Below are 17,153 nucleotides of genomic sequence, written 5' to 3' on the forward strand. Positions count from 1 at the left end.
GACAAGACTCCACATAAATAGATTATTTCTTTCAATGTTTCACGCCCGTCTAGACAATAAAACACAAGCACAGGTAATTGACCCATGAGGGAACTTTTCCAATTTGGATGAATAATAAATGTTGGCTCTGACCCAAATCTCCATGGGAAGAGAGTCATGCAATGGAAACAGAACAGTACAATTCCCGAGACCAGATTTCATTAAGCATATCTAGTGATATCAGATGGTTACGTGTGAAAGAGATAACAGATAACAGATAAATTGGAAAATAAAGACGAGTGCTACTCTCTCTCGATAAATTCAAATGTAATGAACTGAAAATATGGGTGGGGACACCAACCCCATTAAACAACTGGTACTAGCAGAAAATACCAAAATCACTTTCTTTCTGAAGAGTTGAGTTATGATTAGTTTCTATTGTAAAAGTACAAAATTAATACCTTACGCTTATTAGGACTTCAATTTACAAATTGATCAACATAAAACATCTATCTAGACATACCTAGATAAATCACTTATTATCTGCAGTAGACAATAAAATAGCTGTTACTTTGGTTCTTTACCTGTGCTTAGGAATCCAGGATGATCTGTAATATTTGCACTGTTCAACAGCTTCACTGCTTTTCGATAATTTCCCCTCAAATACTCAAAATTGCTCTTGAGAAATAGGGAGGGAGCAGACTGCATAAAATAAATAAAGATGTGCACACAGAGGTAATGTTTATATATAAACAACAAACACAAGACATTTAGAGCAGCGAAAGTTTAAAATCATACAATGAAATTATAATCCTATTACACAAATTACTAGCTTTAAAATGAAATTTTAATTTATAAAGTCATTTCAGGTACAGAAGAGGCATTTTGACCAAAGTCCATGCCAGAAGGGCAATCTAATCAATCTCACTCTCCTGCTTGATCCCAAAAGCCCTGTAAGTTTATTTTGTTCAAGTGTTCATCTAATTTTCTTTTGAAAAATGCCTGTGAGGCAGGGGAAAGCTGAATCAGAGTGTTCCAGATCCTAAGCATTGACTGCATAAAAAGGTTGCACTTAATGATTCCCCTCTATCTCTTGCCAAAAACCTTAACTCTGTAGATCCTTAATCTTCACAGCAGTTAATGGGAAAAGATTTTCATTGTCTATTCTATCATAATCTTATACAAACCTATCACATTTTCCATCATGATTTGGCAGTGCCGGTGTTGGACTGGGGTGCACAAAGTTAAAAATCACACAACACCAGGTTTTGTCCAACAGGTTTAATTGGAAGCACTAGCTTTTGGAGTGCTGCTCCTTCATCAGATGGTTGTGGAGTACTCCTAGAAAGCTAGTGCTTCCAATTAAGCCTGTTGGACTATAACCTGGTGTTGAATGATTTTTAACTCTGGACATTTTCCATCAGTCTCTTACACTCTAAGGAGAACCACACCCCTCCAACTGGAACAAGGATAGTACACACCTGGTCCTCACCTTGCACCCTACCAATCTCCGGATTCAGCACATTATCCTTTGCCATTTCCACCACCTGCAGTCAGATCCCACCACCAGAGATATATTTCCTTCCCCACCCCAATCAGCATTCTGCAGAGACTATTCCCTCTGCGACTCCCTCATTAGGTCCATGGCCCCCTATCAACCCACCCTCTACTCCTGGCACCTTCTCTTTCCGCCACAAGAGGTGTAAAACCTGCTCCCACACCTCCCCTCTCACCTCCATCAAAGGTCCCACATCTGGCAGAGATTTTCCTGCACATCCAAACACTCCATCTACTGTGTCTGTTGCTCTCAATGTGGTCTCCTCTACATTGGAGAGACAGGACGCCAACTTGGGGGACATGTTAGAGAACATCTCTGGGACACACACAACAAACAATCCACTTCACCAAGGACATGCAAATCCTGGAGTTCCTCCACCACCAAATCCTAGCCACCCAATGTCTGGAGGAAGAACACTTCATCTTCTGCCTTGGGACCCTCCAACCACACATCAACGTCGATTTCACCAGTTTCCTCATCTCTCCTCCCCCACCTCATCCCAGATCCAAACGTCCAACTCAGCACTGCCCTCTTCAACTGTCCCAGCTATTCATCCTCCTTCCCACCTATCTGCTCCACTATACACTCCAACCTTTCATCATCACTCCCCCATCTGCATCTACCTATCACCTTCCCAGCTACCTTCCCTTCAGCCCCACCCTCCTCCTATTTATCTCTCAGCCCCCAATACCCCTAACCTCAAGGCAACAAGATGAATATCAAATAATGGCGAGGTGGAGAAGTGAAGACTGAGGCACATTACGAATGAAAGATTCCTAACTTTTGGCGATGCTTTTTAGGGAAGCACAATTTCCAGGTACTTACATTTCCAGCTGTATTCATAACAGATTTGATTTCCCGTTTACAGGCTTTCAAAGATTTCATCTGGACATAAGCTCTCACTTTACACTGTAAACAAAAACGTGGACAAGTCATGCAATGAGAACACTTACATACAGTGGCACAGTGGTAAAGTCATTGAACTACAATCCAGAACCCCAGGCCAATGCTTTGGAGAGGCAGATGGTGAAATTTGAATTCAATCGTGAAAACAACCCGAAACTGAAGCCCGCCTAATAGCAACCATGTAAGCATACGCAAGTGTTGTAAAACAAACCCATTTGGTTCAATAATGTCTCTTTGGGAAGGAAATCTGTGTCCTTTCCTGGTCTGGTCTACATGTGACTCCAGACCCATAGCGACATGGCCGAATTTTAGTTGCCCTCTGGGTAATTAGGAATGGACGATATTTCCTGGCCTAGCCAGCAACACCCACATCCCGTGAATGAATGGAAAAACATTCACTTGCAAATACCATGAAATCTTTTTTGCTTCCTTGTCCATTTTTTCTCATTGATTGAATCAACCTTCCTTTAACCACCTCTGCTCCAGAGAGTTATAATTCAATATAAACGAATTGTTCACACACCTGATGAATTTTGGATTTAGTAGCTTCCACCAGACCTCCAGCATCAGCCTTCTGATTAGCTACATCCTTATAAGCCTTTGATCAAATAATGAGAGTGAAATTACTTTACAATTCTACACAACTGAACAGTAAAAGCTTAAAGAATATACATTGCAGATAGGACTTAACCAGATTCTGGGAAACTACAGCTAAATGTTCACGCAAGCAGGTGGACAGGATCATGGAACACATACATCCATGTATATTAAAAAAACTCATCATTGACTGAACAGCAGAGGTCCTTGCCTCCAAACTCCATCAAGAACAGTGGTCTGTGCTTAAACAAATCTGATATACTCAATATGTGGACTATGAGGGATGATCCAAAGCCCAATTATGGCCTGAGTCTCTAAACATGGATAACATTACACCAACCTGTCCAATAAATTTCAAGGATGTGCCTCATTTCTCTATTCAGTATTTCAGTAGGCCAATAAAACGTACAGCTAATTCAGACATTCCACTAGAAGATTTTCCCATTTTGTGAAAGCAGGCATTTGGGCTTTACCAAGTTGAGCAACTTCGTTTAATTTACAATAACCAGATAATGGACTCCTGGTTTGAAGTCAAACAACAGCTTTGATCGAGGCAGTTGTCAGCAGTCATTCTACAGGACCATTTGAACTTTCCAAAAATTAAATCTTGGTGTTTACCTGTGTGCGGCAAGCCACATAGGAACAAATAGGCCATTCATCCCCTACAGCTTGTTCCACCATTCTACATCACGGTTGATTAGCTACCTCAATGACATTTTCTCGTTGTATCCCATATTCCTTGATATCATCAGCTTCTAGAAATCTAACCATCTATGTCCCGGAGTTAGAGAATTTTAGAGATTTGCTACCCTTCAAGTGAAGAAATTCCTCTTCGCCTCAGTTCTAAATAACCTGCACCTTATACTGAAACTCTGCTTTGGTTTTAGAAGCCCTAACTAGGGAAATATCCTTTCGGCTTAGTCTGTCTAGCCCTTTAAATATTTGCATGTTTCAAGGAGGTCACCTCTCATTCTTCTAAATTCTAGATAATACAGGCTCAGTCTCCTCAATCTCCCCTCGACATACAATCCAAGGAATTAATCTGGTGAACTTCTGCTGTGGTCCCACTAGGTATCTTTTCCTCAGGGAAGAACCAAACAAGGTTCTATACAATTAAAGAAAGACATAGTTACTTCTGCACGCAAATCCTCCAGTGATAAAAGTCAACACATCATTATTCTTTCCAATTATTGGTTACATTGGTATCTTGGCTGTTAGTAGTTTATGAACAAGGAAACCTGTATCTTTTGAAGAATAACCTCACATTTATCCACATTACATTCCATCGGACATGTTCTTGCCCATTAAGTCAGCCTGTCCAAATCTCTTGGAGATTTCTTTGTATGATCCTACAACACACATCTAGTTTTGTAGCAGCTGCAAATTTGGAAATATTGCATTTGGTCCACAGATCCAAATCATTGATACAAATCATGAACAGCTGGGCCCCAAGCACTGATCTTTGTGGTACCCTACTAGTCACAGCCCAACACCAGAATAATTCATTCATTCCTTTTCTATTTCCTTACTATGAACCAATCCTTACTTTGTACATTAATCTCATCATAAACCTGAAAATCCAAATACAACCACAAGCACTGGTTCTCCTTTATTTGTTTTTAGTAATATCCTTAAAGCATTAACAGACTGTGAAATGATATTGTAAAGACTTTTTAAATTTTACTATATTTATGATTGTGCACTGAAGTGGGAAGAACTGTTTTTAAAATTCAAGGATTGTGGAAACGATTGCTGTATTTCTTTTTTAAGCAAACACTTGCTGTAAGTGCTGTTCTTCTTTCAACCAGTGGAAGCAGGTTACTGCAGATGTGTTGCATCAGGAACATGTACAAAGTGAGATTTGGCCAGCAACAACTGGTCATCACTCCACAGACCAATGACAAATGTCTCTACCCGCCAACAACTATATGATCGTCTCCCAGCCAGGTGAATTGATTGTGGGTGTTAAGTACAAAGCCAAAAGCCTTTGAACATCCAGAACAGCAGGTGATATCTGTCTTTCCACGGTGAAAAGCCTGAAAAAAGGCAGCTTATTGTCCTTCACCAGTTTTTGTAAGCTGCTGTTTTTAAACCAAAACCAATTGTGAAGCAATTGCTCTGTGCCTCCGACAAGCAGTTACAAACAAAAGTAGATGAAGAGCGATCGAGAAACAACACGTCTTAGCCAGCTAAAAGGAACATCTCAATGAACCCAGAGGACAGAGTCCTTTGAACTGCCTTTCCAGTTTGTTCTTCCACGCATAACATCATTTTTAATTTCTACCAGATGTAGAGCGGATGTTTTATAGAAAAGTTAGACTTTTAACTAGTACAGTTGTATGTGGATGATTCATAATTGTTTAACTATAGCTATAATCAGTTTGTTATAAAAAATAATTAAGTACAGAATTCTGGTCCATGCTTTCTGTCAAACTAGTTAACATATGTGAACTGGAGAATTTTGCGGATTTTGATAAAATCTTTAACTTTTGTGATGATTCTGGGAATAGCTGAGCTCAATTTCTAACTTGTTATGCGAGTGAATGTTTAACAATATCATCTTCATAAATCCATTGACTGTGCCTAATCAGATCACTTTTTTTTAAAAAAAGGGTCTAGTTATCTTGTTTCTTCTTGGGATCAAGGATAACTTTCTTCCACTCTGGACTTGTCAATTCTGAGGTGACTAAATGGCCCATTCGTGGATCTGCACATTCTGCTGATGTGGCAAGCGATGTTCGATGAGGCAGCAGTTGGGTTGCTTGTGTTTTTTGAGGAGCATGAAAATCGATGTTTTGGGCAAAAGCCCTTCATGAAGGGCCCGAAACGTCAATTTTCCTGCTCCTCAGATGCTGCCTGACCTGCTGTGCTTTTCCAGCACCACATTCTCGACTCTAATCTCCAGCATCTGTACTCTTCACTTCTGCCTTACTTGTGTTTTTGCCTGCCCCTCTCATGTGACCTCCATCTCGGCTTTTTAGAGACACTGAATATGCTTAGCACCTTTATGGATGCTGCTTCTCCAGTTTAGGTAGTCTTGGGCAAGGGATTCCCATGAACTTTCTTATAAACGGAGGCTATGAGGATACACTTGAAGTGTTTCCTCTGCCTTCCTGGTAACTACTTTCTGTGACAAAGTGAAGGACCTCTTTCAGTGTTGTAAAAACCCTATAACTCTCAAGGTTCTTTTATAAAATTATTAATCAGGTCCTTCTCTTTGCATAATACAGTTCTCTGCTGGGTTCTTCAGTAAACTACTCCAGAAAACCATCTTGTACACATTTTAGGAATTCATCCTCCAAAGCATTGGAGCTCATTAGATTTACCTAGTCTGTATATAGATTGAATTTACCTTTGATTTTGTATTAGCTTTACTGAATGTACCCTTACTTCCCTAATTTATACCTTGTCCTACATAACCATTGGCAGCCTAGACACTATTTCTACTAATGTTTGCTGCCCCTTGGTGTTTCTAAAATCTTCCTAAATAGATTTTACCCCTTTGTCTTCCAGACATGCTGAGTTTCTCTAGCAACTTCAGTTTTTGTTTGTTTCCAGTTACAACCTACTGTCTTCATACGCTTAGCAAAATCATTTATCTACAAAGAGATGAGTCCACATTACTGGCTAGAAAAGCTAGTGCAACCTTATTGAACTAAAAGCAGCTCTCAGAAAGGGAGTTTGTTTATGCCGAAGTGTGAAGAATATTTAAACAGTAAATTGTATTAAAAGCTATATTTGCCATTAAAGTTTCAAAAAATTTAAATATACTAACCTCATTGGACTTGCCATTTTTATTGCTCCCTTGTGAAATCATTTTCTCCAGAACAGCAAGCAGCAGCAAAGCTTTCTCAGGCTGGTACGTCAATAGATAAAGATCAACAAGCAAGAAACACAAAGCCTGGGCAAATTTCTCTTCTGCTTAAAGATTGGAGACAGAAACAAATCAGATTTTAATGATCTGAGCACCAAGCACCTCAAAGCCCAAACAGACAGGCACAGCTTGGGGTCAGTCATATCAAGCTTTTGTGGTTCCAATGTTTGCTGCAAATAAAACTTTAAATAACCTCTAGATTAATTTCCAAAAGAAAGATTTACCATATAGATTAACTCATTATTTTCAACAAACATTTATTTTGCTTAAAATGCTGCTGAAGCATTCGATTTTACACTCATTGGGACAAGCACAAGAATATCAACTTTCACATGGTCACAATTTATACCACAGGAGAAAAGGATGCTGATTGGATATTTTTTTCCCTCTAGCAGTATAAATTGTTGCGATTATTTGAATTTTGTCATTCTTACATTTTACATGGATGCTCTGCCTAGCAACTGTTTTAACAAAGCTTTATTTAGTGTTTCATAAGAATGATAGGGGAGTATTAGTGGAACATCAATATACAAGTGTAACTTGATTTCCCTGCAATAATTCAATAATGTCCTGCAGGAAATTGATGACTTAGAGTAGATTTATATATTTAAATCTTTCTGTGTAGAATATCCTTCATTTATTCTCATCTATTCTTTTGTACTGCTGTCCATAGAAAAACTGAGACAAGCCTCTCCAAATGATAAACTCAAAAGGACAAAAATAAAACCTGGAATGCACAATCCTCCCCAACACATCTTGGAAAGCTGGACTGAAAGAAGAGGGATGCCATTTAACAGAGAAAATTGCAACATCAAATGTGAATATAATAAACAAATACTGTACACTAACCAGTATCATTGTTTAAGATATGACACAGGAGAGGAATTTGGGCACAGCCGATGGACTATTGATCATTGAAGCTATCAGTGGCGTGCAAGGCAACAAATGTGACAAACAGCAATCTGGGTCACAATGTTGGGGAACTGGAGCACAAAATCCAAGCTTTGTAAAGATGTCTGATTCAGTCCTACTTTTTTAACATGGTCACTTACTAGGGATAAATATTTAGCCATAGAAAGAATTGTCTCAAAAAGGGGGAACTCATTCAAGGACTGTGATCACGTATCAGAGAAACTGGGATGTTAGGAAATGTTAAAACAAAACCTATTGAAGATCTCAAAGTAGAAAATACAAGGCAAACTCAATAACTTTAAAATAGATTTGAATTTGAGAGGACATGACATTCAACTTATAAGGAGGGTGAAAAAGTACCTTAGAATTAGTAAGTTAAGGCTCTGTAATGGAGTGGTAGTGTCCCTACCTCAGATGTCATAGAGATGTAGAGCATGGAAACAGATCCTTCGGTGCAACCCGTCCATGTCGACCAGATATCCCAACCCAATATAGTCCCACCTGTCAGCACCTGGCCCATATCCCTCCAAACCCTTCCTACTCATATACCCATCCAGATGCCTTTTAAATGTTGCAATTGTACCAGTCTCCACCACTTCCTCTGGCAGCTCATTCCATACACGTACCTCTTGTGTCATAACATGTCTGAACAGGTTGAGACGAAAAAAAATCAATAATTAGCAATTTTGTGCAGAGGGAAATGAATACGCAGAATGAGTTTTCAAAGGAGGCAATTTATCTAGTACCAACACTGGGAGAAACTTTGAGGGAGGCTTGGGAATTACTTCCTAGACATGAGGACTGTGCTGATGTACTCCAGTACTCATACTACAATTGTCACCTTTTCACAAGACAGTAAAAGTATTAAAAGAACACAGATATTTAAGCACCATGACTAAATCAATCCTATTGATATATAACCAAGTAGAGTGAACAAGAACTACCTACCAAAAGGCTCTATGAATTGGTAGAGTTTTTCTCCAATTGATATAGCTTCAGTGTACTGGCGGAGATGGTAAAGAATGATTGCTTGATTATAATAAAGCATGCTGTTCTCAACATCATCCAGTCCATCCATTTCTTCAACTGTGGAATGCACCTAAAACAACCCAATAGAGACATAACCCAAATAAGTACTTCAAATTAACACTCTCATTTTCAATTTGCATCCAAGAAAGAACTCCTGATGCATTGAAAGGTCTCCCACAGTAATTCTCCTCAGCATTCTTTCCCACCCTCAAATTCTACTTCCAAACCCTGAGTCCCATCCACTCGTTGACTTCTTCAGTCTAACCACCTCACAAGACAATTCATAGCCCAACTAGTTCTCCAGCCCTTCACCCTACTATCCAAAATTACCGCTAATTCGTTATTTACTCATAATGCAATCACCAAATGATCCCCCTCAGCCTCTCCTCATCTTCCTATTTTCAGAATATTGTCAAAAAATACTACTGCCCGATCCAACAGGGAAACAATTTGTGGCGAGACCGCACCTGGAATATTGTGTGCAGTTCTGGGCTCCAAATTTGAGGAAAGACGTTCTGGCTATTGAGGGAGTGCAGCGTAGGTTCACGAGGTCAATTCCTGGAATGGCGGGACTATCTTATGTTGAAAGATTGGAGCGACTGGGCTTGTATACCCTTGAGTTTAGAAGACTGAGAGGGGATCTGATTGAGACGTATAAGATTATTAAAGGAATGGACACTCTGGAGACATGTTTCAGCTGATGGGTGAGTCCCAAACCAGAGGACACAGCTTAAAAAACAAGGGGTAGGCCATTTAGGACAGAGATGAGGAGAAACTCATTCACCCAGAGAGTGGTGGGTGTGTGGAATGCTCTGCCCCAGTAGGCAGTGGAGGCCCAGTCTCTAGATTTGTTTAAGAAAGAGTTGGATAGAGCTCTCAAGGATAGTGGAATCAAGGGTTATGGAGATAAGGCAGGAACAGGATACTGATTGAGGATGATCAGCCATGATCATAATGAATGGTGGTGCAGGCTCGAAGGGCAGAATGGTCTACTCCTGCACCTATTGTCTATGATCATCACTGGGAGAAAACAAGCATATGCAAGCTGGAGGCAGAGATTTAATAGAACTTCCTTTGAAATGAGAGAGTATTTGAAAATATTTTAAAGCAACTGAAAGGATGTGAAGAAAGATTGGAAAAGAAGCTCAGTTTAAGACAGATAAGAGCATAATAAATAGGAGTGGGTCATTTCGCCCCTCAAGGCTGCTCATTTAATAAAATCAGGGTTAATCCTATTGTGACCTTAACTCTACTTTCCTGACTATCCTTCAACCTTAGACTCCCTTGTTGATCAAAAAATTGTCTAACACAGCTTGAACATATTCAATGACCTGGCCTCCACTGCTCTCTGGGGAAGAGCATTCCAAAGACTTTGGGCATTCAGAGGGGAAATTCTTTTGCATCTCAGCTTCAAGCAGGAACATGCATGCCAAAGGCAACACAAACTGAAGAGCCAAGTTCTGTTACAATTTTGCAATTCTAAATGTTTGAGAATGCAGATTGTACCAACTGACAGGGGAATATTAACCACATTGTGAAGAGTTTCAAATTGTTAAGTGTGTGGATTAGGAAAAGGCAAAGACCATTTGATGAAAAATAGTAATTGATGCGAGAAACCAAAAGTGAATTAACAATGAGATTGCAGTGACTATAGGGTAGCAAGCTATTAAATCAAACATTGAGATGTTGGTTCCAAACAAAAATGCCTTTTTGGGGAGATGCCTCAAAGGTCTTTCTTTACTAACATTTTATGTAGATCAGACAAGAATTAAAACGACTTCTGTGGTTTTTCAGTCTTACCTGATTTTTCAACAGGTTAAGAGTCTGTCTCAAGGTATCTGTCAAAGTCTGTCCATTTTTGTAGAACTCTGCCACTGCTTTATTCAGAGATATTTTGTAATCATCTTTGTTCAGCTCTTGCAAATGACCCAGATATTGCAGACAAGTGTCAAACTGTCCTGCCTATGGAAAATTGTAAGAAAGCATGCATAAACAAAACTGTGATTTGCAGCAATTTTCTGGAGCTTCATACACTCCGAATAAACACTGATGCAGTTTTAATATAGTACAGTATGCAGGATGTTGTTAGAGGAAGGAAAACAAACAAAAGTGCAGCAGTTGATCTTTCAGCAAACAATGACATTGTGACCTGGCATTCTGATAACAACTGAAAAATTCTGTCATACCTGAAATGATAAATTCTCATTCCCTTTTCCATTAACACTTCAAATAAGCTAACTTGAACAATTATCCTTTTTAGATATTTTGACTCAACATGACACAGATGTTATTACACACCTCTGGAGCAGGTAGACTTGAACCCAAGCATCCTGGCTCAGAGGTGAGGACACTACCACTGCACTCCAAGAACCTCCAATCACTTTTTTACTCGGACTCAAAAATAGATGGTGTGCATTATCTTGTTTTCTACCCATTATCACATTGCAATAACAACTGGTAGCTGCAGAAAATTCCACATTATGATCATCTGGTCCAAACATTCTGACGAGCAACTTCATGATATAGTACAAAATTTGCAATTACTTTGTGACTGTTTCATTCAGTGCTATTTGCATGGAAATAAACCTAACTGGTGCTGCATGTGTAATACATAGAAAAGGGAGCTGAATTCATTTGCTTAAATGGTGTAAAGAATAACAGTACCATGACATTTCCTCACATATCACACTTCAGGCATTAAGTTTCAGATTATAGAACAGTCTTTTTTTTTTCTGTTGACACAAACAGTGTGGAAGATGGTAGTAATCATAGCAATTCAAAAGCTCGCAACAAAAATTAACTGGCCATGAAATTCAATTAATGGAAAAGAAATGCTGCCATTGTCTTGGCCCTACAGTAAACTCAATTTCATGGTAACTCTTTATGATCTAATACTTACTGTGTAAGCCTGATAAGCATTGTTTGCAAGCTCCTTAACATGGTCAGCAACTCCTGAAGAAAGAGAATTACTCTCTGTTTTCACATCAGTATTCTGATCTACAACACAAAGCAAAGACATTTATTTTGCATATCTGTTTTTCATATGACAATTTTTTTCTTCGTATTCAGGGGAAATGACAGATTTTTAGAACCACTAATGGAAACTTAGCTAAAATCAGTCTAAAGCTTCTGCAAAAGTTAATGAATTTTTCATCTCATTCACAAACTGATATCTTATCCTGGGATTACACAGCCCAGGGAGAAACAGCTTCTCAGCCCATACCCTATCAGAATTATATATGTTCCAATTAGATCACCTCTTCGTCTACAAAACCCAGAGAGTATAACCACAAATCATGATCAAAACAACAACTTATTTAGAAAGGTAGTGAATAAATATTTTGAAAGAAATTAGATAACAACAAAAGCAATTGGGAGGTAATCAGGATAGAGAGTTTCAGTGAAGAGTTTTGGTTGGCACAGAAGATTATATATAGAATATAATTGGTTCTGATATAATGTGATAGCTCTGTCTCATGCGATCACACACTATAAGAAAATCATTCAATAGCTGTGCCATTTAAATTAATGGGACCAATTATAACCAATACAGTTATGGAAAGTTCACGTTCTACAAAAAATGGTCCAAATTCTTCAATAGTGTTAAAGCCAATTTGCGTTGAAGAATCACGCATTATAACAGAACCGATTTGTGTATAGAATTCTCAGTGTGGAAACAGGCCATTCGGCCCAACAAGTCCACACCAACCCTCCAAAGAGCACCCTACCCAGACCCATCCCAACCTATCCCTTTAACCCTGCATTTCCCATGGCTAACGCACCTAACTTATACATCTTTGGATTGAGGGAGGAAATTGAAGCACCCAGCAGAAACCCACACAGTCACAGGGAGAATGTGCAAACTCCACAGAGACAATTGCCCGAGGCTGGAATTGAACCCAAGTCCCTGGCACTGTGAGGCTGCAGTGGTAATCACTGTGCCACTGTGCCAAACCATTGTTACAATTTATGCACATCAGCATATTTTGCAGAAAACTTCAGTTTAATTCAAAATCTTAAACAATCTCAATGTTTCTTAACCTGCTTACTCTGTCACTAAGCAGATGGAATAGCATTCTTTTTGCCATTACCCTATGATTTATTGGAAAAAAAAGTCAAACAACTTATGGCACAGAATGAGGCCATTTGGTCCGAATAGAGTTATCCAGTCCAATCCACTTTCGATCACTTAGTGCATAGTCCTCTTTGGTTCCAGTACATGAATATCGAAATACTTTTAAAGCCTTGTGAGATCTACCATCCTTTGAGACAGCGAGGTCCAGACTCCCACTGCTTTCTGACTAAACGAATGGATTTTAGATTCTAGACTGAAATCAATTCACCGCCTCCAAAACTCAACTGTGTCCTTCAACACCTCCCCCCCATTCCAAAAACCACAGGTGTACAGTACACACAACCCAGGGCACGGGCGGGCGATGTTACTCCTTTCTTGACCCGACTCCAGGTGCCTCCCTCACCTCCATTACTCGCCGCACAAGGTTCCGACATGACTCCCATTCACCTCCCTCCCCCCCTCCCCGCAATGGGGAAGGAGCTCTAGCCCCGAAGCCGGCTGAGGTGACGTGCCGACTTCCCGAGGCCCCTCCGGAAATCAGTAAGCCAGGCGCATCTATTGAGCGTCACTTCCTGTAGCATCTTCACTATTCATCACATTACGGTATAGGTAAATGATGTTGTAAGCTGCACCCCGGGGACTATCAAATATTGCAAGGCGTATAGAATAGATTGCAAAAACAGTACATATAATTGATGCATTTGACCCTGTGGTGATATTACATTTGATATAGTGCCATAGTGGACCCATTAGCCGTGCATCACACCAATTCCTGAATAAAGTACTCTTTATCTTTAATAAAGAGTCTTAAGGATAATACTGTTTATCTGCTCTAGCAGTTTAATGGGTGGGTTTCATAGTGGAAAAGGGAGAACTTCGAAAATATTACAAATAAAATCTCAACTATATACTTGATTTTCATATAAATTATTAATTAAAACCAAGATGAGGACGTTTCTGTTGGACAGTGGGATGGGAAATATAAATTTAGAAACAAAACATTAAATAACATGACCAGGATGAGATATAGAATGCGTTTGAGACAACGTGCTGAATAAATTTATAGGTAATACTAAAGATTGCAAACCTTTGAATGAAGAAGTATCCAAACCCTTATCCTGAGAATAATGCGGAGAGGGTAGTCAATACTATTTCTACTTCATATGAATGAGCTGTAAACAGAAAACAATTCTAGGTTTAATTCTGCAGACATGTAAAACGTAAATTCCAATGTGGGTCACAAGGGAGGACTTACATGCAATTGGACAGATAAATGCAAATATAAACATTAAAAGTGCTATATGTTGGGATGGCAGTAAGGTTCATGGGCAGCATGGTGATTAGTATTGCTACCTCACAGCGTTAGAGACCCGAGTTCAATTCCTGTCTCAGGCGACTCTCCGTGTGGAGCTTGCACATTCTCCCCGCGTCTGCGTGGGTTTCCTCCAGCTGCTCCGGTTTCCTCCCACAATCCAAAAATGTGCAGGTTAGGTGAATTGGCCATGCTAAATTGCCCGTAGTGTTAGGTGAAGGGGTAAATGTAGGGGAATGAGTCTGGATGGGTTGCGCTTCGCTGGGTTGGTGTGGACTTGTTGGGCCGAAGGGCCTGTTTCCACACTGTAAGTAATCTAATCTAAGTAAGAAGGGGTTGGGATCAGTGACTTGGACTATCAGCATTTCGGCCACTCTGTCATTCACTCACTGTGTCAGATTCTATGGGTAACTATAACTTTCTCTTTTCGGTCCAACTGGGTCACTCTTAGTCTCTCATTATGGATCATGCTCTCTCCATGGATCATGCTGTCTATGGCTTATTTTGTGTGGGTCACAGTCTCTCTATGTGTTAGTCTCTCTTTCTCTCTGGGCCACTCTCCATGCTAAATGATAGGAAACAGAGGGTAGTTACAGAGGGTATTTTTCAGACAAAAGACAAGTCTGGACTCCAGTAGTCATATTCCCAAGAGACTGGTGCAAGGACCCTTGACTTTTCTGATGTTAATAAATGACTTGGAGATGCATGCTGAGGTTAACATCTCTGTATTTGCATTTTATACTTACTTAAACAGAATAACAAATTGTAAAGATGACCTCAGAGAGACAATGACAAATTGGCAAACTGGACAGAAGCCTCGAAGATGAATTTCAATGCATAGCAATGTGAAGTGACGCGTAGAAGAAACTTGAGAGACATCACAGGTTCAATGGTATAACTTTACGGGAGTACAGGAACAGAGGGACATTAGGGGTTCAAGTGAAAGTGGACAGGTGAGTTGGAACAGTTGTTAAGAAGGCTTATAGGATCTTTTGGTTTATAAATAGAGGTATAGAGTATAAAAGCAGGGAAGTAGTAATACACCTCCACAAATCATTGGTCAGACCATATTTGGAACCATAATGTTCAGTTCTGAGCACCTTATTAAAGGAAGGGTATTAAAGCCCTGGAGGGAGTGCTAAGGCAATTTACTAGAATGTTACCAGAAATGACAGAAAGTATATAGAAGGAATGATTTGAGAAATTGGACTTACTCTTCTTGCAGCAGAGAAGACAAAGAGTTGAATTTTTGAGGTAATCAAATTTATGAACAATTTTGACAAGGTAAAGAAGGATATTGTTTCCATTGTTTGATGTCAGTAATGACAAGTCACAATCTCAAGATTATCAGCAAGGGAACCAGGAGAGAAATGAGGAGAAACATTTTTACTCAGAGAGTTGTTAGGATTTGGCATATGCTGCCTGGGAGAGTGTTGGAGGCAGATTCCATAGGTGCTTTCAAAAATCAAATTGGACATGTATTTATGTACATGAACATACAGGGCAATGGAGATAGGGCTGGATAATGAGACTACCTCTTTCTTGAACCAGTGCACACACAATGGGCTGAATAGCTTTCTTCTGTGCTGAAAAATTCTATGATTCTGTCCGTGGGTCCCTCTTCCTAACAATCACTCTCGCCAGCTCTTTTTTTTTGAGTTACTTTGTATAGCTTACTTTATCCAGGTCAATGTCTGTGTATTACATTTTCTCTCTCCCTGTGGGTCACTTAACTAGTTTATTTTCTTTGGGCCTCTCTGGTAGTCACTGTCTCTTGACTTTTCTCTCTCTAGCCCCTTCTTTCTGGGCTTCTCTGTCCAATAGTCACTCTCTAACCCTTAATTTTTAGGTCTCTAATATTCAACCTATTAGTCATTCTGTCTAGCCTTTCTCTCGAACAGTCACACTTGCACTCCCTCTCCATAACAGTCCCTCTGTTTGACCTGTCTTCCAGACCTCTTTGTTCTGGCGCCGCAGCAGTTCCAGTCACTAACACCGGGCGCCGCTGCTGAGACGATGCCATTGCGACTGCGCGGGATCGCGAGTCCACGCGTTTAACGTTCAGTGTCCGGAGAGAAAGAGAAAACAGTGAGTGTCCGGGAGGGAGAGGAGGAGGGGTCAGTGTGTGTCCGGGGGGCGGATGTGAGGGGTCAGTGTGTGTCCGGGGGGGGATGTGAGGGGTCAGTGTGTGTCCGGGGGGCGGATGTGAGGGGTCAGTGTGTGTCCGGGGGGGGATGTGAGGGGTCAGTGAGTGTCGGGGGGGGATGTGAGGGGTCAGTGAGTGTCCGGGGGGGGAATGTGAGGGGTCAGTGAGTGTCCGGGAGGGAGAGCAGGAGGGGTCAGTGTGTGTCCGGGGGGGGATGTGAGGGGTCAGTGAGTGTCCGGGGGGGGAATGTGAGGGGTCAGTGAGTGTCCGGGGGTGAGGGGAATGTGAGGGGTCAGTGAGTGTCCGGGGGTGAGGGGAATGTGAGGGGTCAGTGAGTGTCCGGGGGTGAGGGGAATGTGAGGGGTCAGTGAGTGTCCGGGGGTGAGGGGAATGTGAGGGGTCAGTGAGTGTCCGGGGGTGAGGGGAATGTGAGGGGTCAGTGAGTGTCCGGGGGTGAGGGGAATGTGAGGGGTCAGTGAGTGTCCGGGGGTGAGGGGAATGTGAGGGGTCAGTGAGTGTCCGGGGGGATGTGAGGGGTCAGTGAGTGTCCGGGGGTGAGGGGAATGTGAGGGGTCAGTGAGTGTCCGGGGGTGAGGGGAATGTGAGGGGTCAGTGAGTGTCCGGGGGTGAGGGGAATGTGAGGGGTCAGTGAGTGTCCGGGGGTGAGGGGAATGTGAGGGGTCAGTGAGTGTCCGGGGGTGAGGGGAATGTGAGGGGTCAGTGAGTGTCCGGGGGTGAGGGGAATGTGAGGGGTCAGTGAGTGTC

General features: G+C 41.0%; 2 protein-coding genes across 5 annotated transcripts in view; one reads left to right on the plus strand and one right to left on the minus strand.

Moving 5' to 3' along the window:
* Positions 1 to 13,471, minus strand: part of cnot10 (CCR4-NOT transcription complex, subunit 10) — a 31,791-nt gene extending 18,320 nt beyond the window's left edge. For 2 of the 4 annotated variants that reach the window (XM_043688736.2, XM_043688734.2), the window contains exons 1-8: positions 13,334 to 13,471; positions 11,755 to 11,852; positions 10,656 to 10,817; positions 8,775 to 8,925; positions 6,816 to 6,958; positions 2,967 to 3,041; positions 2,363 to 2,446; positions 564 to 681 (exon numbers count right to left, since the gene is read on the minus strand). In XM_043688736.2, the coding sequence (XP_043544671.1) occupies positions 564 to 681; positions 2,363 to 2,446; positions 2,967 to 3,041; positions 6,816 to 6,958; positions 8,775 to 8,925; positions 10,656 to 10,817; positions 11,755 to 11,852; positions 13,334 to 13,373 (871 nt within the window). In that variant the 5' untranslated portion in view covers positions 13,374 to 13,471. Of the gene's footprint in view, positions 1 to 563; positions 682 to 2,362; positions 2,447 to 2,966; positions 3,042 to 6,815; positions 6,962 to 8,774; positions 8,926 to 10,655; positions 10,818 to 11,754; positions 11,853 to 13,333 lie in introns of all 4 variants that reach the window. The other 2 variants (XM_043688735.2, XM_043688733.2) reach the window with 1 other exon arrangement.
* Positions 13,472 to 16,287: 2,816 nt separating this feature from the next.
* LOC122549248 (zinc transporter ZIP6-like) overlaps positions 16,288 to 17,153 on the plus strand; it is a 40,636-nt gene continuing 39,770 nt past the window's right edge. The window contains exon 1 of the mRNA XM_087986186.1: positions 16,288 to 16,330. The gene's annotated coding sequence lies outside the window, so the exon portion shown is untranslated. The remainder of the gene's footprint in view (positions 16,331 to 17,153) is intronic.

The sequence above is a fragment of the Chiloscyllium plagiosum genome, unplaced genomic scaffold (genome assembly GCF_037043375.1).
Source record: "Chiloscyllium plagiosum isolate Xiang-an unplaced genomic scaffold, Cpla_swu_hap1 HiC_scaffold_4, whole genome shotgun sequence".
Classification (NCBI taxonomy): Eukaryota; Metazoa; Chordata; class Chondrichthyes; order Orectolobiformes; family Hemiscylliidae; genus Chiloscyllium; species Chiloscyllium plagiosum.